This window comes from Gymnogyps californianus, chromosome 1 (genome assembly GCF_018139145.2).
Source record: "Gymnogyps californianus isolate 813 chromosome 1, ASM1813914v2, whole genome shotgun sequence".
NCBI lineage: Eukaryota > Metazoa > Chordata > Aves > Accipitriformes > Cathartidae > Gymnogyps > Gymnogyps californianus.
The window spans coordinates 163,849,548-163,876,388 of record NC_059471.1 but is presented as its reverse complement, the minus strand read 5'-3'; the positions used below and the strand labels follow the sequence as shown (position 1 = coordinate 163,876,388).

Sequence of the window (26,841 nt, the reverse complement as noted above, 5' to 3'; positions counted from 1 at the left end):
GAGAGCTTCCCTGAAGACAGGCTGAATGGGCCAGGCAGTCTGATGGGAACAGAGTTACAGATTGGGAAAGACTGTTTCCTGTTTTTACTTCGGAAGACTTGTGTAGCTGTCCCAAAGAAAGAACATCTGCTTGCATGTTAATTAGGATTCTGTGAATCTCTAGGCAAGATAAAGAAGGAGAAATGGAGCTCTGAGAGCAATCTTAACATCTGCAAACTTAGTGAGTTCTCACTACTCCTGTGGTTCAGGAAATTGCAAACACACTGTATAAGAGGATTCATTAGTTGCAGTTTGCTGAATAAAAAACCCACCAAGGTCATACAGCTAAAACCTGAAGTAATAGGTTCTCCATCTTCTCAAGGGTCAGGGGAGTACATCCCTAATTCATCCCTGCTCCTTAGCTGGAGCATTTTCAATAGGTATTGTTGGCTTCAAAGAAAAGCCCTCTTTATCCAAAATAGCTTTACAAGACCTGACAGAAAAAGCTTATATTCATAACCCCCAGTGAGAAATATGCTTCCACTGCAGGTACAGATGTACAATGGGGCAAAGACATAGCCAAAACCCAAATTCAGATGGTATGTATAGTATTTGATAGTCATTTTAACGATGGTAAGCATTTTCAGGTTTTGCACCGTCAGAGGATTTCTCAGTGGAGCTCCTCAAAAAGTTTCCTCAGAAAAGAAAGGCTTTGGCTACTTCTGGTTTTGCATCTTAATCCACTCTCACACTTAAACACTTTTAAAACAGTTGAGTTTCCCACTTTACTTAAAAGCCAAAGTCTCAAACCCTACTTTTCCACATTGATACAAACCCTCAACTTCACTTCCACAGCCTTTAAGATCTCTGTTCATTACTATTTCTGCTATATCCACTTCTCTATAAAGGGCCACTCAGTGCTGGAGCTGGTAGCCCTACAGTAACAGCAGCAAGGGCTAGGAACCAGCCTCAGTAAGCACCTGACCTTCACTTCTGTGAATCTTCACTTAACACCCGTGGAAAAAACAAAGGGCAAAAACTCCCTCCCCTAAACCTAAGCATAGGCTAAGACATCAGATAAAGTCCCTGCAGACACTGTTTCACATTCAAACCATGTTTAAAGGAATGGACATATACTTAAGTTTGTTTAAAAGACAGCCAGGAAGACTTATAAATCTGCTGTGGAGGCAGAAGGGGAACAGGGTGTAGGTTGTTGCTACTAGAACATTACTTGCCATCTAAGTAATGCCAGCTTACCATGGATTGGGCTCTCTATGTTGTATGACAAAGCTTAAGCTTAACCACTTAGAGATGAGTACACCTAGGTAAAGCCTTAGTGAAAAAATTTGTTGAGCAATATCCAATTTTAACAATATTCTAAAAGTAATGCTAGCATCCCCCAGATCCATACATAGTTTACATAAACTGAGTAGTGCATAACAGTAACCTCTCATGCTGAATAATCCAACAACATACAACCAGATCTCTCGTGTACTTCATTTCCTTTCCTGCCTGGAGTACAGGTTGTGCACTCAGAACTCTAGGATTCCTTTACTCTTTCCCTCAGAAGTGTTTTGTTACTAACAAGTATTACTTTATTGAATTTCCTTTATACTCTCCAGAGACCTAGCTGCCTCTCCAGCAAAGTCTACAAGAGAGTCACATTAACATATCATATGATCAGGGAACTATCCATAAATCTTAACTGATCTTAAAATGTCTTACTAATTAAATTAGTATCATCTTGTCCAGCAGCCATATCTGACAATTGTTCGACAGACAACCTTCCCCTCCTGGCCTGTTCAACGTAGCCTACGGCTATTTATTTTAGTGTTCTGGAAGCAAAGCTGGTGAAGCCAAATTCATGTCACTGCATCCATCACAAGCACCTCCCAACTATTCCCCAGCCATGCATCAGAATTTGAGAATTTTTCTTTTCCTATGACTAAGTTGATAGAGGAAAAGATGGAGCTTGTTCAACAACAAGCCACGTGTCTTGTTCTTAGCTATATCCTATGAGTTAATATGCGATAGTGCCATTCTGTCTTCCAACTTAGTCAAGGAAAGAATAGGGTTTGGTTTTGGGGTTATTTTTTTTGGTTGGTTGGGGTTTTTTAATGTTTTTTTGGTTTTTAGTTTTTTGGGTTTGCTGGGGTTTTTTAGAAAAAAAAACTGCTCTGGATTCGTAACAAGTACAAAATTCTGTCAGTTTTCACAGATCTGCATTGCGGGAGAGATTCAGTCCCTCATCTTCTCTTCAAAGGGCTTTCAGGAGTACACTGACCCTTCTACACACACACACACCAGTCTGCCTTCAGGCCTATCAGTATATCAGCATTTTTTTTAATTCATCCAAGAGAGACTGAACTCCCCATGCTGTGAAGTTTCAGTATGTGCTGCCCAGAAGTTTCTTGACAGTGTTTGGTGAAAAAGTCGTGCAGCGCTTGCTAGCAACATGTCTCTCTGCCTGATCTGCTCTCAGTTGTCTCATCTGTTGTTGGTCAGTCACCTAACTATAGGCTGGTGAGATAACTATTCTTTCTGCTACCCCTTTTGTAATTATTTACAACATAGGGCTTACGCACTTCCTTACACATACACTATTCTGTGATTACATTACTTAATCAGCAATATAGATACAGTACTCATCTCTCTCACCAAGGTGTTATGAGAGCCTGCAGGACGAGAAGGAGAGGGCACATCTTGATCCCATAATGAAGATGCTATACTTCATACCTGCTACTAACTAAAAGAAGAGCACACAACTACAAAATGTATGGTTAGTTTAAATGGATGGGAATTAAGGGAAATGAAAAAACAAACAAACAAAAAACTCACAAGTATAAAGAAATCCACTGGAAGTGTCATAAGTTGAGTTCCTTCCTGAGGTACTTACGGAGCTGTGAGATAGCCTTCCAAGAAGCCAGCTGCATACATGATATCTTCATTGCTTAAGGTCTGACTGCCATAGCCTGCTCTGATCTCCAGAACTCCCCAACCTGTTGTCTGTATAGTGTTGTTGTAGAAACCATAGGCATCTCCTCTCCTGTCCAGTATATTCTTGACCTGAAGTGTTTTTTCAGCTCTATTCCAGTACACTGTTGCATAGCGGATTTCTATGGTGGAGAAGAAAGAGGGCAAGGGAAACAAAAAAATATGAGTAGGCATTTCCTATCTAATACTGAAATGTCAAGACAATATTTTGGCTATTTAAAAAAGTTAATTTGATAGCTTTCCATCAGGTTTAGTTCTACTATGGAGAGCAACACTAATGTTAACATACCGAAAAGTGGCATGAGAACTAACTGGAGTTTTACCAAGACAAAAGCTTACAGCTAAATATTCTCATGTTACTCTTCTGGAAATTATCTGTAACTCTTTCAGTATAGAGCTCCAACACAGCTGAGTCTTGACATAAAATTCAGAAAAGTATTTCCTTACCTGGCCCAGAAGAAAATCTATACAAATCTTATTGAAAGTAACTTTAGAAGACACCATGCCTTAGCAACTTGCAAACGATTATAAATTACTGTTGACTTGGTTTTCCACCTAAAGGTTCAAAAGGCTACAAAAGTTTTCTAAACTGCCTTTCTGGGCAACTAATCCTGGAGGTGGCATTACTGAACAGGAGCACTAGAACTCAGTGGATCCCAGGCTTAAAGACAAAAGCACCACAGGTGTGCAATCCTTTGTAAGACACACAATCCCTATCACCCAGCCAGAATAGAATCGACCCCAAGTGTGAAATGAATGGGAAGGAAGGGCACTAGACTGCTCAGAGTTCTGCTTAGACTGCTGTTTAAGAAACATTCTTCATTAGTTGGGTTTTAATCCTGCTGAGCTGAAGAACAAAGAGCAAGGGAAACTGCTTTCTAAAAAAACCCTACAACTCTAATTCAACCTTCCCTAAGATGGGACCTGATTACATCAGATCTCTACTCATGACTGATCAAATCACTACCACAGTATTGCAAGTGAAGAGAGTTCAAAAATCATGAGTCAGAGTTCCCAGAATTATTTGAAAAGTTTTAAGGGATAAGCTCATAAACACTTACAACTACTGAGAAACCAGCAATGTTTTTATTCCCCTGACCCTTCTCTAGTGTGTGGCAACTAGTCCTGCAAGTTTATAGCAAGAAATTACAGTTTGGTTACTACTCCTCACAACAATTCATTTTGTGCATCATGCCCGTAACACCTGCAAAATAGAGAGCTAGATCTAATTCTGGATGATCTCACACAAAAAACTTAGTATACATGCTAAGATAATGGAACTATAAAAAAAGTAATATAATGCCAGCAGAATACCTAATGCTCTTCAAAAAGCTGCAAGTAAAATGTTTGTGATTAAGCAGCTAGTTTGATTTCGAATTAAGTGCACTCACTTTATTCAGTACTCTAAAACATAACATAAAGAAGCTATTTTTATGAAGAGCCATGTATTTGAATAAAAAAAGCAAAAAACATCTTCCAAGAACCAAACTCTTTCTCCAACTCATCACTTTTTGACATAGCAGTTACTCAGTTGGTTTAAGCCAGTTTTCATCCATTTTACCGGACTGTTGAATAATCTGTGTCATTCAACAGACAGAAAAATGGTTCTCTCCTAGTGTTCCAGCAAGAATAGCTAAAACTGTTTCTTACTGAGAATCACAGAATGGCTGAGGTTGGAGGGGACCTCTGGAGGTCATTTTGTCCAACCCCCCTGCTCAAGCAGGGTCACCTAGAGCAAATTGCCCAGGATCACATCTGAACGGCTTTTAAGTATATTCAATGATGGAGATTTTTACCTCTCTGGGCAACCTGTACCAGTGTTTGCTCATCCTCATAGTAAAAAAGTGTCTCCTGATGTTCAAAGAGAGCCTCCTGTGTCTCAGTTTGTGCCCATTGCTTCTGGTCCTGTCACTGGGCACCACTGAGAAGAGTCTGGCTTCGTCTTCTTTGTACCCTCCCTTCAAGTATTTTTACACATTGATGAGATCCCCCTTGCACCTTCTCTTCTCCAGGTTGAGCAGTCCCAGCTCTCTCAGCCATTCCTCACGTGAGAGATGCTCCAGTCCCTTAATCACCTTCGTAGCCCTTTGCCACACTGTCTCCAGTAGCTCCACATCTCTCGTGTACTGGGGAGCCCAGAACTGGACCCAGCACTCCAGGCATATCCTTACCAATGCTGAGCAGAGGGGAAGGATCACCTCTCTCAACCTGCTGGCAACACTCCTCCTGATGCAGCTCAGGAGACAGTTATCCTTTTTTGCCACAAGGGCACATTGGTGGCTCATGTTCAGCTTGGCATCCACCAAGACCCCCATGCCCTTTTCTGCAAAGCTGCTTTTGAAACAGTCAGCCCCCAGCATATGTTGGTACATGGGGTTATTCCTCCCCAGGTGCAGGACTTGGCATTTCCCTTTGTTGAACTGCATGAGGAACTGCATTCCGTCAGGCCATTTCTCCAGCCTGTTGAGGTCTCTCTGAATGGCAGTATGACCCTCTGATGTATGAGCCACCTCCTCCCAGTTTTGTATCATCAGCAAACTTGCTGAGGGTACACTCTGCCCCATCACCCAGACCATTAAGGAAGATGCTGAACAGTATCGACTGCTGGCATACACCACTAGTTACTGGTCTCCAGCTAGACTTTGTACCACTAAGCACTATGTCAGTCTTCATGAGGTACTAGAGACACTTCTCATGTGAACAGGAAAAGCATTAACAAGAACAGAATTTTAACAGGGAAGGAACTAAGGTTTTTTCCCCCCCATTCTATGAATAGAAGTTTTTACATGAATCTCTATTTAGAGATGAAGTCATTTCAGGGACTTGGAACACAGTGTTTAAAAACATGTTTTTCATCTGCCAGGTACTGAGGCTATTTAAAGGACTGAGACATGACAGACTTCGGATAACTCTTCAAGCAGCTATGATCTTACTTTTCACTTGTCTCCTTAACTATCTTCTAGTAATACATGGGGTAATTGCTACTTTAGCTTAAGGGTAAACATAGGAATCACTCAGACTGAAAATCTATAAAAAGAAGAGCAGGCTGATAAGGGTCATCACTGAAGAGAGCCAAAGGCTATCTTACACAGCTAAAGCTCACACAAGCAAAGAGGTCAGGGAAAAGGAGGTCCTGTGAATAAGTGGTGCAAGGGGTCAGTGCAGAACACAACTAACCTGTCTAGCAGTAAAGGGGAAGGCTGATTCCAACCAAGAAGCCCACTGCGGGGCAGAGGAGAGACAGGCCACGTCCCCAGTACACAAAGACAGCTGAGGAATGGGTAAAAAGAGCAAGAACAAAGTAGGGGAAAAGATGATCTTCTTCCCACCTCTTCATTAGGCTGTGGAGAGGTGGCAAGTAGTCAAGAGAAACCAGGGCAGCTGGATATTGTTACTAGTGCCCACAGACTAGATAGGTATGTCAAAGAAACTTTCTTTTGCCTAAAGCAAAATAGCTGTTGCCTTCTTTTTTAAAAGAAGGCTGATGCTGGTGCCAGACAGACTGATCCGACACAGGTATTCTAACACAGCAGGCTGTGTTTCTTTGTTTTATGCTCTGCCAGAGCATGAGCATGCAGAGCTATTTTCAAAAGTCAGAACAAACTTTAAAATTACCCTTGGAGTTTGCCCTGCCCCAACTTCACAATAAGACAAATTTAAACTGAAGAAAGCCAGGACTAGAAGAGGATGGGAGAGAAGGGGAAACATTAAATTACACAATAATTTGCAACAAACCTGGAGAGGCCTTTAGAGGAACAGCATCAAGGTAGCTGTCATAGATGTGGCTTAACAATGACGCTGGAAAAGACCATTTTCCATTACTGATTTCCCCCCCCGCCCCCCCCAACTCATTCACTCATCGTCCCATTTCACCTCATTAATTTTTATGTTGGTTTCTGCAAATGTAATTGCCCTGGTCTAAAGTGTCAAAATACCTACATATGAAATTGCTATGTTTATTTCAAGGAACACATATATAATCATACAGTAATTGTTATAATTTAGAAGATAAGTCTTTATCTTGCTACTGATAGAGTTAAAACTACAAGCTTATAAATCTGTGTACACTTAAAACATGCTTACACTACAATGTAATCAAAGCATTTGCTATCACCCAGTCTGTTACAGTTTTAATCTGCATTCATCTAAACTAGCAGCACTACCTTTGCCAAGAACACCATCCAGAACTGAAGTATAACATGGAATATACATAGATACACAAGAAGCAACTGCGCATTTCCAAACAATCCCATGTGTCCTGCAACAACAAGAACCTTCCCCCTGAATAATGCTGGCATTTTTATATTTGTTTTTGGAGGGTGAGCCAGGGGCCGTAGCATCTCTTATCCCAGCAGTTGTATTGGTAACTTCTTACACATGAATCGTATGCAACATCTCCATGAATCTACAAATCATCCTTTCATCATCGAAGTTAGACTTCCTAGTGTGTAGCTGAGAATGCTAACAAGTATTTCAGCCTATTGCCTGCTCTCAGGACTCTGAAGAACAGAAGACTGTGATAATCTGTGGCTATTCCATAACAGTATTGCTTAGAATAACCTAAATAACAAGCCAAAGCACACACTATTCACTGCGATGACTGACTCAAAATCCCTGGGGATAGGGTATGTCAGTGGAGTCACCGTTCCCCTCCATGCAACCGGCCAGCCAGGAGAACTGCATAGCATCAGCAATGCACAGTTCCACCACCGCCACCAGCGCACTGTATGGTGGGAGACAGAAGTGGAGAAATGCAATGACAAAACAAGCCTGGAAATAAACAAGTGTTCCTTCTCCTTTCTGCAGTCGGTAGGGACTGGGAGGAACCCTTCCTCAAATTGCCTGTTTTTAAAGATACATCAATGCTTCTGCCAAATAAAGATCCAGAAATAGGGACTATAGTTGGGAGAGTGCTGGAATTTCTTCAACAAGTGAGAAGTATCTGCTTTTTGCCAAGATTATACCCTAAATAATGGAAAAATGAAGATATTTCAGCTGTGGCTAGGAGGTGGTGGTAGTCCCCTTGGTTTTCAGGCTGAAATGTCAAATCTGTTCTCTGCTTTTTTGGCTCAATACAGGCATTGCCAAGGTTATGTTAAAAGCAGAGCTTGTCTTTTATTTGGTGGCAGTGGAAATACATACATGTTTGTGCGAATATAGAGAAAGCAATTAAAGGAAATACTAAGCGAGAGGACTGAGGCAAGATGAAAAAAAGAAGAAATCAGACGCTGAAGAGGACATGAAAGAGTGGCAGTAACTTGTAATCAAAGAACAGAATGGACAGAGAAGATGAGGAAGAAAAACGAAGAGCAGTACAGCAAGATGGCCCAAGACCATCTAACACACACACTATTTGATAACTGCCACTACTACTTATTAAATAAATTACACCTATAAAAATAACACCTGACATGCCTTAAGAATGCCAGTAAAATTTGTTTGGCAATATGCAACAGCTGCTTTTCCTTATGCTTTCCCAGCCATAAGTTGTTTTTAAAACATACATGTATCTAGATAGGCTATTGGACTTTTGTCTGCAAGGAAAAAGGAGTTCTGTTAATTTCTCTAATTAGAAAGAGCTACAAGGTTTGGGGTGAGAATTAATATTCATATTTTTCCTTAGTCTGAGAAACAAGCTAACTCACAAGCAATGAAGTACTGGTTAGGTTGCATGTAACAAGCCAAATTAAGTTAACAACTGTGAGCATCTCCTAATAATAGGAAAACCACTGGCTTCCTTAACTACTAATTTTTATCTATATTTTACATGCTTATTTTTACCTATGGCTTTTCAAAGGTGAAGCCTTTTTTTGTAGAGGTGTTCAGATGTACTTCATAGATTCCACCTATACACTTTCCACTAAATAAGGAAGCTAGTACTCTACTGTTTCACTGAAAATAGTTTTGCACAACTTAGAAACACAAAAAACCTAGCACAGAGTTGCACATCTCCTGTTTTCAGTATACTCTCTCTTACAGCTAATGTTCAGTAGTAAAGATTATAGTAGCACGGTATAGCATTTAAATATTTCAGGTCAACCATAATAAGGAACATCTGATGTTTCTGTTTAATTTTGTAATTTGATAGAGCATGTCCTATTTTCCCATTAAAAATTTTAGAACCATCCTTTTAACTGTTTAAAAAAGGTTGTATACCTCTAAAGTACAACTGAGATTTCAAAGCACAGTTACGACTGGAATCCATTACAAAACGAATGTTAAGTACCTCAGAACTTCTTTAGAGATTAGCTTAAACCACACAAGAACTTAACACAAAACTCAGTAATTTTCATTTAAAGGAGTAAATGCTTTCTTGTTCTGCTTGAATATAAGCTATTTGCATTTTCTATTCTACTGGCCTTAATTCACCCTATTTCCTCATACATTTCAGGTCTAAGTAATTTTTCAATTTGCCTCTAACAGACCTGTCATTATTTGAAGCCTAATCCCCTGATTTGTGCTTACATGAGAGAGAAGCAATATTCAAATGTGAACTATAAATTAAGAGTTAGAGTCTTGTATGGTTTTCATGTTCACAAGGATACTTACTAGTAAAGCTTAGCTGATGCAGAAAGCTTGCCAAAACACTTATAAGTTCCCAGTATAGCTCATCCACACAGGAAACAAAAGTAATTTCACAAGTAGCTTCACTAATCTCATAGTCCCTAAATTTAAAGTCATTTTTACCAGAGTAAAATTCTCTAGAAACAGTTTCCAAACAGTATGATGAAGAATCTTTGAGGTGTTCAAAATGCTAAAGAACAATGAACCAATTAAAAAAAAAAAAATCTAGGCAATTCACAGTGCTGAAGGCCAAGTTTACTCCATTAAATAGCCTAAAGGCGTTTCTATTTGCTACTTAGTAGTTTTCTGCCAGTACTTCAATTATGATGTGAGGAATCAGTCAGGTATTAGCTGAAACTACTTTATACCCTGAACTTCCTTTCACTCCCTCCGCATGATTCACAGTTGACCCTTCCTTCAGTCCTGCTAATATAGTACTAAAAGTTTTTGCCAATTCAGGTAAGGTTTGAAGAATAGGTCTCCAAGATGAGGTAGGACCATCAGCAAAATGAGATGCTTGTAACATTCTGGACATCAAAACAACTGGTACCTTAATCTCTCCTTGTTTTGTGGCAATTAATAAGTTAACTAGGAATTTCCTAGAAGATAAGCACTGAATTCAGCCCTTAAGATCTTCAGAATTCATTGAAAGCAGCAGAAGAGGGAGATATTCTCCTGCTGAGATTTGCTCCCCAACAACCCTACTATTACCACCACTACAAATGGTATCCAGAATTCTCTAATGGGCATTCTGCTCTAAATGGCTGCTGTCTGTCACTAACTTTTAATGACCCTCCAGAGGCAGCTTCACTTTCACATACTCCACACTTGCTCAGCATCTCTTAAATTCCCTCCTTTAGTGACTCCTTTCCCTATCCTTCCATTTGCTGGTAAACCTGTTTCATAGTTTGACATGGAAAAAAAAGAAAATAATCCTATGTTCATACCTGACTGGCATACCTCTTCTAGCACATAGTTAGCTACCACAGTGTGTGTCCACAGGTGCAATGTTTCTCAAACATACCGAGCAGAAACTCAATTTTTAAGCAGGAAGCCGAGATTCTATGGAAAACCGTGAAGCTCTCACCAAGATGTGCCATTATGGCATTTGCCAAATTCTGCTTGTAACCAAACCTGACTTTGAAGTTGCCACAAGAATAAAGCTCTAAAATCAGGAGACAGAAAAGCTATAGCAGTCGACAGAGGAAGATCAAAAGTGTTACAAGAGTTTCAGTTATTGAATTACCCTAGTTGGAGCCTTACAACTTTGACTGAAAAAGTATATTATGCAAATATATGATGAAAAACAACCATGAGCACAAAACTAGCATGAAGTAGCGTTTGTACCACAGAAAATAACTTCAATTTTTAAGTTAATCAGATATTGGTAAATTACTTACTCTAATGGCAACCCAAGTTTACTCAGAAAACATCTGATCATGCATAGGTACAAATTCTGAAACACAGACAATGACCTATACCCACAAGCTAGCACTAAAACTGTTAAAGATGCAAGTCGCAGCATGCTGTAGGCCACAGCACCAAAACGAAGCGTCCATCCTAAATGATTACCATGCATGCATATTACATCAAAACCCAGCACCACTGGGCGCTCAAGGCAGCTTCCCGTCTGTTAAATTCTTAGTTTGGTTCCCCTCGCCCATTCCGGGAACGGGAAAGATGTGTTGAAAGTACGCAGGAATGAAGTGCCAGCACTTAACACCCACGAGGCACCACGGCCGAGCCTGCCCCAGCCGGCGGGCCATGAGGTGCTCTCGCAGCAAGCCCATGAGGCAGCCGGGCCCCTCCCCGGCCTTCAGGGTCCCTCCGGGGGGTTGACGGGCTCAACCGCCGCGACGGCCCCTGCACTGCCGGGGGACGAGGCCCCTCGCCGCCTCGCACCCGTTTCCAAGGCGGTATGGGGCGGCCTCTCCCCCCGGAGCCAGCCGGGGAGGAGGCGCAGCGAGGAACAGCTACCCCAGACGAGGCACGGAGGCCGGCGAGTCCCCCGGGGCGGGCCCGGGTGAGCCGCGCTGCCTCCTCGGGAGCCGCGGCGGAGCCCCGGGCCGGGCTCCGCCGGCGGGACAGTCCCTCCCGATCATCTGGCACCCCCAGGGCTGGAGGCAGCCCCTCCGTCTCCCTCCTTTCCAGCCCACCCCAGCGAGGGGGCTCCGGGGCGAGGCCCCCCTGCCGCCCCCTCAGGGCCGGCCTCCCGACCCCCCCGCTCGCCTCACCTGCTCGGACCCCCGCCACCGCCCACAGGAGGACGAGCCCCCAGCAGCAGCGCACGCCGCCGCCGAGCCGGGCCATGATGCTGCTCCTCCGCGCCTCCTCTGGGCACCGGGAGGCGGCGGGACTTTAAGAAGTTCCCTCGCTCAGGGCAGGTCTCACCGCTGCCCCCGCCTCCTTCGGCGCCCGCCCCGGCCCCGGCGCCCCGTGCTGGGGGTGGCCCTGCTGGGGCGAGGGCTGCCCTTCGCGCCAGCCGCCCTCTCCCCACCGGGTCCGGGATGTGCCCCGGGGGAGGCCGGCAGCGGCGGCAGCTTTTCACACCGCGCTTCCCGCCCAAAGTGTCGCGGCAGAGGGCCCGAGGCGGCTATTGGGCCCGGGGCTGCCGGCTGCCCCGCCGGCCGGGCGGTACGCTGCCCTCTGTGCCCAGCCGCCTCGCAGCCCGTCGTGCTGGCGGTGATGGCGGAAGGCGCTGGGGAAGGCGTTCAGTCAAGTTGGGCTGCAAGCCCAGGGCCCTGGCATCTTTTTGACCCTGGCGCTTGTTTGGAGCCCCCAAGGCCTGGCCGGGATGTGGGGTTCACTCCAGGCTGAGGTCGGGCCTCGCCACCACACTGGCCGGCCTCATATGGCAGACGGCAGTGAGGAGGGAGCCCTAGGCCAGTGCTTGCTGGGCCACTGGGCTTGCCAAGGGTGATTAACCAAAAAGGGGCGAAGGTTTATCAGGAAAGGCCCCCGTAAAGCAACACGAGTTAGGTGGTGTCTTACCAAACTATGTGTTTTACATCAGAGGAAGAGCAGCTTTTGGCCCTGTTGAGAAGAACAACCACGGCGCGTATCCCAGCAGAAAAGCTGAGAGATGCTTCTTTTCTTGGGGTTTACAGATAGGGACAACTTCCCGTGGGGTCTTCCTCTGCTGCTGTGATTCAGATCATTTTGAGATGCTGACTTTTCTTCTCCCCCAGTGCTGGATATTCTACCGCTGTCCTAAAACAGCCATTATCAGGACTTTGTGTTTCAGTAATTGTTTAAGATAGTTCAAATTTTATACCGGTGCCTGTAATCGCCTCATACAACGAGGTCACATGCCAACCAGTTCAGGCCAAATAGCATGACTTGGCTTCAAGTCCAGTATAAGAGCACTATAACACTACTGCCAGCTGCAGGGATCCTTCCATACCCATCGCTGTTTTGTTCTGGGCTACTTTTCACTAAGAGATAAGGATAAAACACAGTGCTGTTGTTACTTTTTTTTTGCCTCCCCAGTAAAAAATTACTCTTAAAAGTCTAATCATGAATGGATGCAGTGTTTGCTTTGGAGGATTATTTTCCAAAGGTTTTTTCCAAATGAGAAGTTCACCTGTCTCACATGCTGCTCTCAGTTTGACTGTGTTGGTGAAGTAAAATACAAAATTATGTTTTCCATAGAATTCCCTGTATAGGTTTACCACAGGGAAAAAAAAAAGTATTCAAAACAAGATTCTCTGTGTACAAGTGATGGGCATGGCCAGGAATTGGAGGCACCTGCAAACTAGGATAGAGAGCACAAATATACAATGCTGAAACAGGAGGGCAGTGCAGATGCATGACAAAAATGAGATGGAGACAAGGAGGGAGTCTGAATATGACCAAAGCTACAAAGCTCTCGATGTGTATTTGGAAAGATTCACTTCCACATGCTCCCAGCCCAGGGATTCACAGAATTTTTTTTGGTGTGAGTTAAGTTCAAATGAATGGTGATGGTGCAGCCAAAATCCTTTCCACCTGGAGAACAAAATTGTATTTTGTTTTTAATGTAACGTTTCACTGCTTAGGAAAAACAGGAGAGGTGAATTACTGGACCTTCAGTGACAGATTTCTAATGGTCAAGGGCTCTTTGATCTAACATTTGATAACAAGATGCAATGGTAAGACACTGAATCTAAGACAGATTCAAACCAGAAACCAGGAGCAGATTTTTAAAAAGGGTAGTCAAAATTTATTTTATTGTGATGTATGGGTGGCAGATATGTGCAGAGACAGAACTATGTAGAAAACAAACCTACCAGAAGATGGGTCCATCAATTCATTGCTAAGGTAACTATTTATCTTCAAAGAATTATATGAAATTTATGATCTGAAGAATGCAGGAAAGAGAAGGGCTACTGAAAACTAAACACTTTAAATTAATTGTCTCAATCAGTGTCAGCAGACATTTGCTCTAAAATAATTTGTATCTCAGAGGTGTCAAGGATGGAATCCATAAAACTCCTCTGTAAAGATAGACTTATGTCACTTCAAAGATCAGAGCAGCTCTGCCTAAGATAGTAGTAGTGGGCTTCTTCAGGCTTGAGGAGTGCCGTGCTTGTCACTGCATTACAGCTACACTTGCTGAGCGTATCAGATACAGCAACCAGAATAGTCCAGTGATGCCCAGAAGCCCAGGAGTCGCCCCCAAGAATGCAGACATAGAGACAAAGCTTGTCGATTGGCACCACGGGGCAGGAAATAGCAGACTTTATACTTTTTTACTGTACTGGTAGTCCTTTTAATACATACCAGTTTTAGAATACCAGAAATTTTTTTCTATCCTTATCCCAATGAACACTTCCATTAGGACGCAGACCGAAGAAGTAATGGTATGGTATTAGTGCCAGTCCAAGTTTAAGATAGGTTACATACAATCTGAAAGCTGTGGCTGTTGGTTATATGCTATCTGCTATTTCTGTCTGTATCGTGTTCCTGGGTGTAGGAATTTGCATTCATTAGGCAAGAGTATAAACCCTACAGCACCTCCTGATTTAATTTTTCCAGGAATCTTTGCACTTCAGATCTGTCTGTTTACACCTAGGTTGTTCTTTTTGTGTGTGTGTGTTCTTACAAAGCCAGTTTAGGTTGACAAAGAAAAAACACAGCCAACTGGCTTGCTTAAAATTTTTAAGTTGTTTACTTGAACAAAAATGCTGTTCAAAACCAAAAAAGAATGATCTTGCACCAAGTTTTATGGTTTGAATACTGACCAATATTTGACAACGGTGAAGGAAGTAGCTCTGCTTTGAAAGCCACCAATGCACAAAAGGCCTTTGCAAAAGTTTCACTCACTAGCTGTTATTTCTTCATATGAATGCTGATTTTCTTTTACTTGCGTCCCCTGTGCTTTGGTTGCTTTTCAAAGCTGTTTGTTTATTAATATAAATGCCATGGTGTCAGTTAATGAGCGAGTCATCTGAGTAAAACCTGAGTTCTGCCTGGTTGTGAAACTTCATCCAAAAGTTGAATTGAAACTTTCTGAGGTTTAAGAAATTCAGATAAGTTTGTTTCCTTCATTTCTGTTCCACTTCTGGCTTGGGGGCAGAAGCAGAAGTGGAGAAAAGATATGAAAGTGTCTGGTTTTGAAAGATTTCCAGTTTCAGTTTGCAGGCCCAAGAGATACAGATAAGCTTTAGAAATCATACAACTTCTGGATTAATCTCCCAAGGTAAATAACAGAAGTGTTGTCTCTTGAACAAAGTCAACTTGATTAAACAAAACATGTGAGACACAGGAGAAAACAACAGAAGCGGCAAAATGGCAACATATCCAGGATTTACAAATTATATGTTTAATGTTATTTTCAAATATATTACAGCAAATCTTTCTTCAAATAAAAATTACAAATTAAGTACAACATTTAAAAATCATGACAAATTAAGGCTTTGCTGTGAGTATTTTCAGAAGTGGATTATTGAACAGGCTATCACATTTTAAAAACTAACCAAAAAAAAACCCCAACTATTTTCCAGACTCAAGTGCAGATATTTTCATTTACCTCAAATCAGGCTGCATGTGTCCTGCTGAAGTCATCTGACAATTTCAACATTACAGTGAAGAGAGGTTTGATTTACTGATAGCAGGTCGGGTGGTAGAAAGGATGCTTGAAAAGGTATTTTCTTTCTCCTCTAGCTGAGAGTATAAGCCTCCAGCCTTCACATGAAGTGCTCCAGAGAGTTGCTGCAGCTTTTTGAGTCATACTGAACATCCAGTTTTAAAGATATGTGGCAGAATTCTCTGTGCTGACCAGTTGCAGGTATTCCAGGGTACCTGATCGGTAGCTAGCTACCCGTGAAAGCTCCCGTGTCTTGGATCCTTCATTTTCCCTTTTCTGAAGAATATTGGTTATCATCTCTGCTAAGTGATCTTGTAACCGCTGCTGGTTCTCCCTGAAAGCAACAGGACAGAAAAAAAATTCAGTGATTCACACGTTTTTAGTGATCCTCAGTGTGTTTTTTGAACATTTCTATCCCACGTTTATCTTAATGACATTCACACACTACTGATAAAAAAGTGTGGGCAGAACCAAATTCAGGTTGTGGATTTGGGAATAAAATTCAGGATTTCCATGTGATTTTTCCAGATAGTATAGATCAGTGTCTCTGCACAGGAGGTCTGTAGCTGTGTCATTATCGACCTTAAAAAAAATCACGATCATTTGCATGAAAAGGAAGACATGAATTAGATTCACTCCCAATCAAAATAGATTCTAGCTCTCAACACCATTACTGGCACCAGCACTTCCACTGTTCAACTTCAGGCGCCTTCAGTAACAGAGTTTCCACCTTTTCATAGATTTCTGCAGTGTATCTGGCTTTTGCTGGAGTACGCCACATATGACAATTTTAAGGGGCAATTTTATCAGTCGCAGTCTATATGAGGAAGTGAAAACCAAACCATCACTGACCACAGTGATCCAGCTCAAGAGGTACTTTCAACAGTTGAATTCCAGAAGAATTGCCAATTTGATAATTCTGATATAGTCTCAACAGATCATATTAATTAAAAAAAAGTTCTGAGTTTACAAAAGAGATGTACCATAGAAGTAGGCTTGACAGTATTTCCTGCTCAGCCCAGAGACAAACACTTGGACTTTCCATTAAAAAAATTCAAAGTTCATGAGATTCTGTAGTAGATTAAAAGTTTGATATTGTTTCTGTTTTGCAAATGTCCTGAGAAAACCTTTATCTTTCTCTTAGCCTCCTCTTTTCTCTTAGGTAGATAGGAATAACCAGGCAGAAAATTTTATTTGTGCAATGGACACGTTGTGTAAGATTCAAAACGTTTGCAGTAGAAGTAAGCTATAATATTTACTTATGCCTTTCACCATAAGGGATCCCAATGTATCTGGCAAACTACAATTTGCAGTATAATTGCTTCAAGTTGTACTGAAACACTGTCATTTCAAAGCAGATGGCAGCAAATTCGCACTTAGTAAAGAGCAACTGTACACAGGAGTTCAGAGCAGAAAGTGAGGAACTTCCACGTTCAGTGAGTTTGCAGGAAATAATGCAATACTCATATGCAAAATACACATGAAATAAATGCAACCAGTTATCCTGACTTCAGTTTTCCAGTTTCTCAAAAACAACACTTCTGCTATTACTATATTTCATTCAATACTAATGCAAAATGATAGCTCAGTTCCAGGACATCAACCTCATATTTTTTTTCTGATAACGTGTCTCTTATGTGTTAGAAAGTAAGCTTTTGTTCAATTTTTAAAGACTTTATGCCTGTGCAATACTACAGTAACTTTGTCTGCCTCTTCTAGCAGAATCCTGCTTGAAATCCTGCAAGTTCATTCCTCTTCCAAATTCCCCCGCAAGAGCTCACAGGCATAACATGGTATTACAGACAGCTGCACATTCAGTTGCAGTTATCCTCTCACTGTATTGTCACACACAGGTGCAATTAGGACTAAAGTTTTGGAAATATTAATGTTTTTCATTTTTCTGTCTATCTCTTGCACTTGCCACATCAGCAACTTGTCCTGTAAGTCTTATTTCCCTTCCCAGGAAATGAACCTGTTAAGTGCTTATATATACAAATAACCTTCAGCATATGCATAGTCCAATGTCATGAATATTTACACGTTTATATGCACGTACACTGTTAAGCCTCTAACTACTGAAGGCAAGTTGAGTGGTATAAAAAAACCACACCAAGTGCCAGGGAGGAACAGTGAAGGCTAAAGCACAAAGACTGGGAATTTCTCTTCCCCTTTCACATATAAAGACCATCTTACACAGAAGGAGGTGTTGGGAGATTGTATTTCTTGTCCTCAGTACCCGTCAACCAGTAGGTAATCTCTGTTCCTCTGCCCTAAATATGTATGACAAAGAAGAGAAAGCACAATTTCGGGATTAGAATGCAATTTCCTGTAGTTAATTTACTTAAATAATACTGTGTTGCACATTGCCGTGTTTGCCTTTGCTTGTTTTCAGTAACTGATGCTCACAGCAAAGGATTAAAAATCAGATGTGAGAAGAAGAATAATGGGGGAGATGCAGTTGCACACCCGCCCCCTTTTTCCATGACCTGACACACGCCATGGGAGAGGTGAGCTGTGCTGCCTGCTATCAGCTCCCAAGTACAGATATCTGCCAAGTGTAATAGACTGAAATAAATGGATTGGTAGATGGACAGTCAGCTGTCGGAGCATGAGCAGATTAACAATAGATTCACCTTCCCTTCCATCAGATTAATTCTTTCCACAATTTTCTGTTACAAATGGTACGTTTCATTTATTCTCCACGTCTTTATGTTGCTTTCATTTATGACTTAGGGAGCTCTTAATTGCCTGCATTGTCTTTATAGAAGTGTCTTCAGCCACTAGAGGCTGTGATACCAATTGATGTGTAACCCTTGTTCCTCAGCTGTTAATTAAGTTGCAGGGTACTCTCAGCTATATAATACTTTTATACTATCCCTCTTCCTTGTGTTCATGCATGCACATGGTAAAGGTTACCTTCAAGTACGTTTCTCCTCTCACTTCACACTGGAATCGGCAGTCTGTTCTTTTCAGGATGTTAATAGTGGAACCACTTACATGAATCCTTAAAGCTAAAAAATAGAGAGACAATAAAAGCTCAACCTGGAAATGTACCACATAATCATATTAAGTATATGTGAAAACAGGTGCTATAGCAGAAGCTCCTCCAATTATTATCAACATAAATTCTGAGAGTCGAATGAAATGAGAATCAATTACACCGCTGTATGAAAAATCTGACTCCACTACATAGCATTGTATCTAGGGAGGAAAGGCTGGTACAGCCATTGATCTGAAATACAGGTGACCATGGTATCTGTGGTATTTGGATGCCAAAAGGGAAAAGAATAATTGGGAGTAACCTATATAGAGAATAGTCATGTGAAGACACTGGACAGAAGGAAGACAAACTGGCTCTTGGAACAGTTCCCTGCTGGTGAAGTTGAAGACATAATTGCTTCAACTTAAAATATACAGTCACGTATTTACACAGCAAAGCTGTAATACAATTCTAGGTCAAACTAAAATCTACAATTCATAGAATAAAATTAAATTCCAGACACATAACTATCATATCTTCCAGAGGAACTCAACCAGCAATCCAGCCTACCTACTCCCCATTACCAGCACTGAAGCATGAACAAGGAACAATCCTTCGTTGCCCAGCAGGACAGTGAAATAATTGGTAATCAAAACAAATAGGGCTTCTTCATCTTTAAAACTTCTGCAAGCCGATAATAAATTGTTCTGAGCTGAAAACAGATGCTTCGGTCACAAACTAACCAATAGCCTTTGGTCCTGTTACACTGACAGCTAAAATTAAATCCTTACGCAAGCCTGTGGATTCCATCCGCGAAGCTGTGTTCACTGTATCTCCAAACAAACAGTAACGAGGCATTTTTATTCCAACCACACCAGCTGCACATGGACCTAGAAATGGGATGCAGAGAATGAAAAAAGGTAGATCAAGAGACTATTTGTTTGGAAGGTGTCTCACTGTTGCAGAGCAGTGCAGTGCCTGCTGGAGCTCTGCGTTCCTCACCAATGGCAATACTCTGTACCTCACTTCCCAAAGTATCTAGTGGTCTCCCCTTCCACTTCAAACCAAGCCTAGCTCTGTTAGTCTTGCATAATCCAATAAGAGCCTAAAAAGGACACAGCTGCACAGTGTTAATTGTATTTAAACACAATTTCTGTGCAGAAAAAAGTACAGTTACTGTCAGTTTTGAAAGCAAGAGAGAAAGAGAATAAGCTTCATTATGGAGGGGTGCATAGTGGTGTCTCAAGCGGTCTCCCAGTGCCTCAGTCACCTTCACTGATATGTTCCTCCCCTGGCAGCTGGTGTTCAGGTGGTTGTTGAAACAAGCGGAAATAAAAAGATAAAATTTCCCAAAGTACTTGGGATTGTTGAGCTATCTGCAGTTCCCCTTTGATAAAAAGTATTTTTATGGATAAATTAAAACATTCCCACATAGGCTTGACAGAACTTTTGCCTCCAAAAGCATAAAATACAGACCTGCATTTTTTGGCTAGACAAGCATAGCTGGCCATGGCTGATCTCCACTTTGGTCAGGGAGGAGCGATCTGTGAAGGCTTATTTGATACAACTGGCTTAATCATAGCAGGAACAATGGCAGTTACTCTTCCTAGCTACTGACTTAAGCTATGAACAAATGTATTTGGGCTATTTCACTGGGGGGGAACAAACCAGTGGCTTATTTACTTCTGTTGCTCTTCCTCCAGGTACATTGTTTTCAACCTGATTCTTCATGAGGAGAGCAGTTGCGTGTGATGTACTACCAGATCTTCTATGGATGTCTATTCTGTTCAAAAACAAGGCAACAACATTGTCGTTGTTGATCTAGCACTACTGTGTACCAGAGTGAATTCCAATGCGAATCCAAACAGGCAGACCCGGCAGATGTCTCAGCTCAAAAGATCCCATGAAGCTGAGGATGTCCAGAGCCATCATGGAGATGTCTACTGCATGCCGGTTGCCATTCCTCTTTGGTAAACCACTCACCACCATGTAAGCATCACCAATGGTCTCCACCTGTGGAAACAAAATTAGAACTCACTACCTGCAGACATAGCAAATTACATATTTAGTTAAAAGCAGAAAGGTTTTATCTGATCCTCTTGTTCATGATTAAATGTTTCCTCCCTGGGCAGCAGGATTGATTAGTTTAAGGTAGCTGACACCTTTTTGTTATATGAGTGTTTATAACTGTCCCCAGCATTCCTGTTAATGAATCTGTGACCACCTAGTATAGAAAATTTGGTATAAGCAGGCACACTGAAAGCATATTGAAATGAGGTAATCTTGACCTGTTTTTCTCTCTTTTGTCTTTGCTTAGAAGGCAGATTCCCAAATCCACCACATCATCCGATTTGATTTGTGTGACCCCTGGTTGTTATCTGAGCAAAAGTGCAGAGCTAATCACCTTGTAAACATCGTGATGGTCAAGAATGTGGTCAAAGTTCTTGTAGATATCATTCAGCATATCTACCACCTCCATAGGGGTGCTGTATTTGCAGAGTGTGGTGAAGCCAACAATGTCACTGAAGTAGATAGTGACTTCTTCAAATAGCTCTGGCTCTACCAGGCCAGTCTCCTTCAAAGACTTTACTACTGGCCTGTGGAAATAGAGAAGGCAGGAAGACAGATGAGTAGTGTTTAATATTAAAGGTATTTTTTCATGCAACCCAACCACATCATTGCTTTCTGTGTAGGAAACCTCAAATAGTTTGCTGAAAACTGCCACTGTAATCGCATTTTAGATGCCCATAATGCCTTTCAGCTAGGGACCTCAAACGACTTAATGATGTTAATTGATGCGCTACAGCCTCACAAAATCCAAGTGTGTTAATAGCCATGAGGAAACCAAGGCACAGCCAACTGAACTTCTTGGCTACGGTCAGAAATAGGGATATTGAGTCAAATTTAAAACTGAAATTCTGAAACTTCTGACATGTAGACCTACATTCTACCCACACAATAAGTAAGAACAGACATATTTTTCTGTTTCCCCAGCACAGAATTAATTTCATCCTGATAATTACATCAGGTCATCCTGATTTCAGATGAGATATCATAGTCTGATAGTTTTATGGGACAAAAATTCAATACCATGACAGTCAATATCTATTCAGAGGGACCTTCATTTTCTTGCATTTCTAAATCCAGGAAAATATCTCTTCCTAGTTGTCCTGGTTTCAGCTGGGATAGAGTTAATTTTCTTCTTAGTAGCTGGTACAGTGCTATGTTTTGGATTTAGTGTGACAATAATGTTGATAACATGCTGATGTTTTAGTTGTTGCTAAGTAGTGCTTATCCTAAGTTAAGGCTTCAAAACCAGGACACTAGTGGAGATACTAGAAGAGAATAACTGAAAGAGACCCAGAAAATTATAGGTGTTGCACAATGCTATGTTCCATCTACAGTGAGACAATAATAGAGTGGTAGGAACAACAAAGAGTGGAAGGAAACATGGATTCCTTGTCGCACGATCTACACAGCCAGATCATTTCAAATTTTCCCCAAAACTGGATTGAACAGACACTTTTTTTTTTTTAAGATGAGTCATAAAATCAATACCCTGACTGACTACTTCAATACCCTTGAAACTAGTAATGACATACCAGGATAGTTTTACTATTCCAAATGTATGCAATACCAAAATTACTGGTATTACCAATATTATAATAATGATAATACTTGTGCTATACCATACTCCGAAGCATCCATCTAGCCCAGTCTGGCCCAGTATGGCTCAGCCCACCTCAGCCCCTCTGTTGCATTGCTAAACCCCAGCCTGAAGTTGGACTGCATTCCTGCTGTCCAGCTAGACACTCCTTCTACCTAGCAAGGTGCTGGAGCAGAACAGAGCTCTGTGATGTGAGATCGCTGTAGATCTATGTGTTCCCATAGGCATACATGGATGTGTGTGGCAGTGAAGGCAGTGAAAAAGAGGTTTGCGCTGGAAAGGGGGATCCTGTGGATGAAGAGAGGTTGAGGAAGATAACAGGTCCCAGTACCATCTTGGCATGAAATTCCACCATAGGGTGGAGACCTCAGGCACAGCTGCTTCTTCTTTCCTCCCCAGCAGGATCAGATTAGAGGGGAAGGAAATAGAAGATTAATATTAATCCCACCCCCGCTCTCCAAGAATCAGGTGATATATGTAAATAAAATGCCAGTGAAAATCCTCCTGGCCAGTTACCTTGGAAGTAACATGAAATTAAGCCTGTCTGCTCTGTCTCGCTCTGCTTTGTATAGCTCTGTCCTTTCTTCCACCAGGTGCTCCAGGTTCCGGGAATACAGCTGTAGACGCCGGATCAGGGTATCCATGTAGCTTTCATTGGTCTGGCCATGGTAGTTACTGCGGATAACACAAATACACAGGAGCCAACAAGAAAGGTTGATGGAAGCACATTGCTGGGAGAGGCAAAGAGAGGCAAAAAAGGAGCAGTGGAAAATTTTTCCAGTGTTTGACTTCCATGTAGTTAGAATACAAAGTGCCTCAAGTACATCATTCTTTTTCTTGCTTGGAGGGCTTATGTATATGAATTGAGATCCACACTTGTCACTTGGAGCTGGTAATTCTTAAAGCACCCTTAAATCACCTAGCCCTGCTAATATTGTCAGCTCCAGGTTAACTTGGGTAATCCATGAATATTCATTTGTAGAAAGTAACTGACAAGCTCGAATCCTGAGAGGAAGCTAAAGATAGTAGGTAGAAAATTGCATATAACATTTAGATGGGGACTTCAGCCAGAAGGATTAAGACAATTTGGGGCTGCCTGTGTAGAAGACAGAACAATTCAATGGAACAATTAGCAGCCCCTGGGCTAGTTTTGCTCACAAGATCCTGCAGACTCCAGCCTACTAACTCCTGGAAGCAAAAGTATGGTAACAGGAGCCACTCATAATGCTTGTTTGTCTGGGCAGCCTGCACTCACCAAAGCAGTCTGAAAGTAGATGGGACCAGGCTGACTGGAAGAGTCAGATTAGTATTGTACCCAACTGGACTTTAAAACCACTCTTACTTTAAACAAATCTTTATGTCAGGGATGCACCATCTTAGACCCTCCATGAGGAGAACACCATGTTGCATGTGGCAAGAGGCAACCTCTTTGCTTTTGTAGGATGGAGGCTTAGGAGCTGAACCACGATGTCTTTCTCTTCAGCTGCAGTAAGATTATTCAATTGATACATTCAGTTATGCATAGTGCAGTTGTCCTTCTGCCCATGTAAAGTGTAAAATGATGCGAGTACTGTTGGGGTTTGTTGATGAGGAGAGCTTTAAAAACCGGGGAGCAATTTCCCAAGAGAAGTGATTAAAAGCTCACTGTTTGGACATTGAAATAATTAATTCAGACCAAACTCTGTAGGAACAATGCAGCATTGGCCAGGTGAAAGGCCTGTATAACCCCACAGGGTTTATCCAGCTATGGCCCTTATTATCCCACAACTTTATACCAACAAAACCCTGTAATTAATACTTCTGGTGAGTTACAACCCAACACTTCTAGTCAGCTTAATTTGGGACCATCCAAACTCATTTATGGCACAACCCAGCTCATTCAAACTTTCTAATCATCCTCCAAACATTTATGTGCATTCAGTTCCTGAAACTTAGACAACATGAGTCACTATCCAACTCTTGACTAGAGACAGGGGGTGAATTACTTGAATGGTTTAAATCTCTAATTATCCAGCTTGCTACTTTCACAATGTACCAATTTGAGGTATGGTGATCATCTTACCCTCACTCAGCTAATACATGCATAGATGCTCATGTACACACATGTACGTATACATACACACGTGCTTGCCTACTTTTCTGCCAACAAATGAAAGAGGATCTAAGTGAAGACACTCAGTTTTTCCACTGACTGAATCATGATCACATCAGCTTACACACTTAAAAATATGAGCTTTCTAACACTTAGGAGGAGTTTGGAGCATCTTAAAAAACAGAGCCCCTGCTGCTCACCTGAATATTTTAGCCAGAGTACTCTCAATTTTCTTAAAGTCAGGCCTTTTCTCTGGATCTTCCTCCCAGCAGCTCTTCACTAGTGTATACACCTTCAAACAAAAATTTAAGGAAAGTCCACCTGAGTATAGGATATAGAAAGATAATGGTGCTAAACAGCACTAGTTCATTAGGGAATTTCCGGTTACTCTTGACGGGCAACATATTAAAATGTGTGACTAACTGTTTTGAATCTATGATTAGGACACTCATTGCAGGCATTTTAAACTTAACTCTGTGATGACTAGTGGCATGATCTTAACTTGAATTTGCAATACATACATGAAAGGCAAGTAAATGGATCTAGTCTTGCAGCTGGTGCCAGATACAGTTATTGACATGGAGGTAAATGCTGTGGTAATTATATTTCCAATATCCTGAGTTTGGGGTTTTTCTGAAACTGGTGATTCAGCCAAAAAGAATGGGGTTCGTTGCTGAATGTGTGGATATCTACAATACAGACATTTTCACCTGAGCAAGAAGCTGTAGGGGCTATATAATCAGCGGAGAGAGGTATATTTGAGGTGTGATTCATCCCATCTTAAAGATATCTAAAGTCAGAAGAGTGTCACCGTATAAACGTCCGTTTCTTTCCAGTGAAATAATTTTCATTAATTGTATTTCATTTCACTGGTAACAACTGTAGAATGCTGGGTTTTCCCATGAGGTTAGGGCATTTGGCATAAAATGTGCATAGCTTTCATCCTCCCGTGATCATGAGCTCTAGTTTGGCCAGGACTTCTGCCCTTCACCCAGAAAATGGCTTAGTTAATTATTAGCTTACTTCCATCTGTCTTTCTCCCACTGTTTCTAAGGACAGGTCTGGTCGGAAAGGCTTCACTCCGTTGCCGCTCTCCACTCTGTAAAGTTTCTCTAACACAGGAAAAAGATGCAAAGTTTTAAACAAAAAAAACATAAGAAGGGCATTCGTTGCAGATAGTGTCCTATGATGTTACAAGTTACTGAACAAACTTCAAGAAGCCTTGAAGACAGTTTCCTCATTTTGATGTGAATTTCAACTTTGGAGCTTTTCTAATTATATGGCACAAGATCAAAACAGGCTGGCTTGAAGGCCCCTGAAAGCAAAATGAATAGGAATGTACATGAGTATTTATTGGTCACGGTAGACATGGTTATGGCATCTTCCCAAATGAATGTTAGGCATTATTAGTGTGCCTCTCAGCATGAAGTATAGTAAAAAACAATGTGAAAAGCCCATTGCGACTTGATCAAAAGTGTGGAGACATACAACTTTCATCAGAGCAGTTCAAATCATCCTGCAGATGCTCAGCTTCCTTTAAACTAGGCTATTAATGTATATGGTTTAAAAACGTTGCATTTGTTAGCTCATTTGTACTCTTATTCATGAAATCCATTCTATGAAAGTTACTTGGATTCTGAACACATCAGAATGCAGGCTGCGTTTGTACAACTCAATTTAAGCACAGTAAGTGAGAGCTAAAGCAAAAATCTCTCTCTTTGTCCTTCTCCTCCAGACCTCAAGAGTTCCAGAGAAAGGGAGTTAAAAAAGAGAAACAATTTTTTTACCTCTGGGGAAGAGAAAGAGAAACTGAAAGGGATCTGTGAACTAGCGTGAAACACATTTATTAATAATGTCTGATTATATTTGGGAAACAATTTTACTGAAGGAAGCATATAATGAGATGAGAAGGGTTTGTAATCATGATGGTATATGCAAGTCTAGAGCAGCTAGGGATGCCTAAGCATGCCCAGTGTGCATGATCACCCTAAAAAGATGCAGTAGCTTCCAGCTTTGTGGTACAGAAATTACAGACTAGAGAAGGAGCAGGACACTTGAGTCTCCCAAATGCTATGGAGTGGAGAGACTGCTAAGAAGTCTTCTGTGGGCTGAGGCAGAAGAATCTGTGTAAGTCTCATGTATGCGAGAGGAATGTGTTGGATTTCCACGCTGCACACACACCTGAGAGAGGAAGTAACAGCAACTATTAGCAACACTGCAATTAGCCAGTGGCAGAAAGTAGTGGAACAAGGAGGCAGCTTGAATTGAGCGTTGGTACGTGACAAGATTTCACAGTCTTGAGCAGTGAATGAGGTGTTTCTGCAGAAGAGTGGAGCAACCAGCTGGCCTAACAGCTGTCATGCAGAGAAGTCAGTGAAGAGGACTATGACCTCGTTGTTACTTCTATACATTAGAAATCCAGTTCTGTGTGCCCGTCGTCTTTGTGGGACTTCTTTTCTCTCATTAGTAGCAATATTATTGTATGTTAAGTTGATTGA

The 26,841-nt window shown here is 41.6% G+C and overlaps 2 protein-coding genes across 2 annotated transcripts in view; both read right to left on the bottom strand.

Annotated features, from left to right (window-relative positions):
* Positions 1-11,847, bottom strand: part of PLBD1 (phospholipase B domain containing 1) — a 40,302-nt gene extending 28,455 nt beyond the window's left edge. Inside the window, exons 1-2 of the mRNA XM_050901565.1 lie at positions 11,772-11,847; positions 2,876-3,095 (exon numbers count right to left, since the gene is read on the bottom strand). Coding sequence (XP_050757522.1) covers positions 2,876-3,095; positions 11,772-11,847 — 296 coding nt within the window. The remainder of the gene's footprint in view (positions 1-2,875; positions 3,096-11,771) is intronic.
* A 3,506-nt stretch (positions 11,848-15,353) lies between these two features.
* Positions 15,354-26,841, bottom strand: part of GUCY2C (guanylate cyclase 2C) — a 48,327-nt gene continuing 36,839 nt past the window's right edge. Inside the window, exons 19-27 of the mRNA XM_050903784.1 lie at positions 25,367-25,455; positions 24,544-24,635; positions 22,768-22,926; positions 20,989-21,181; positions 20,423-20,597; positions 19,376-19,474; positions 18,521-18,615; positions 17,798-17,874; positions 15,354-15,938 (exon numbers count right to left, since the gene is read on the bottom strand). Of these exons, the coding sequence (XP_050759741.1) occupies positions 15,764-15,938; positions 17,798-17,874; positions 18,521-18,615; positions 19,376-19,474; positions 20,423-20,597; positions 20,989-21,181; positions 22,768-22,926; positions 24,544-24,635; positions 25,367-25,455 (1,154 nt within the window). The 3' untranslated portion in view covers positions 15,354-15,763. The remainder of the gene's footprint in view (positions 15,939-17,797; positions 17,875-18,520; positions 18,616-19,375; positions 19,475-20,422; positions 20,598-20,988; positions 21,182-22,767; positions 22,927-24,543; positions 24,636-25,366; positions 25,456-26,841) is intronic.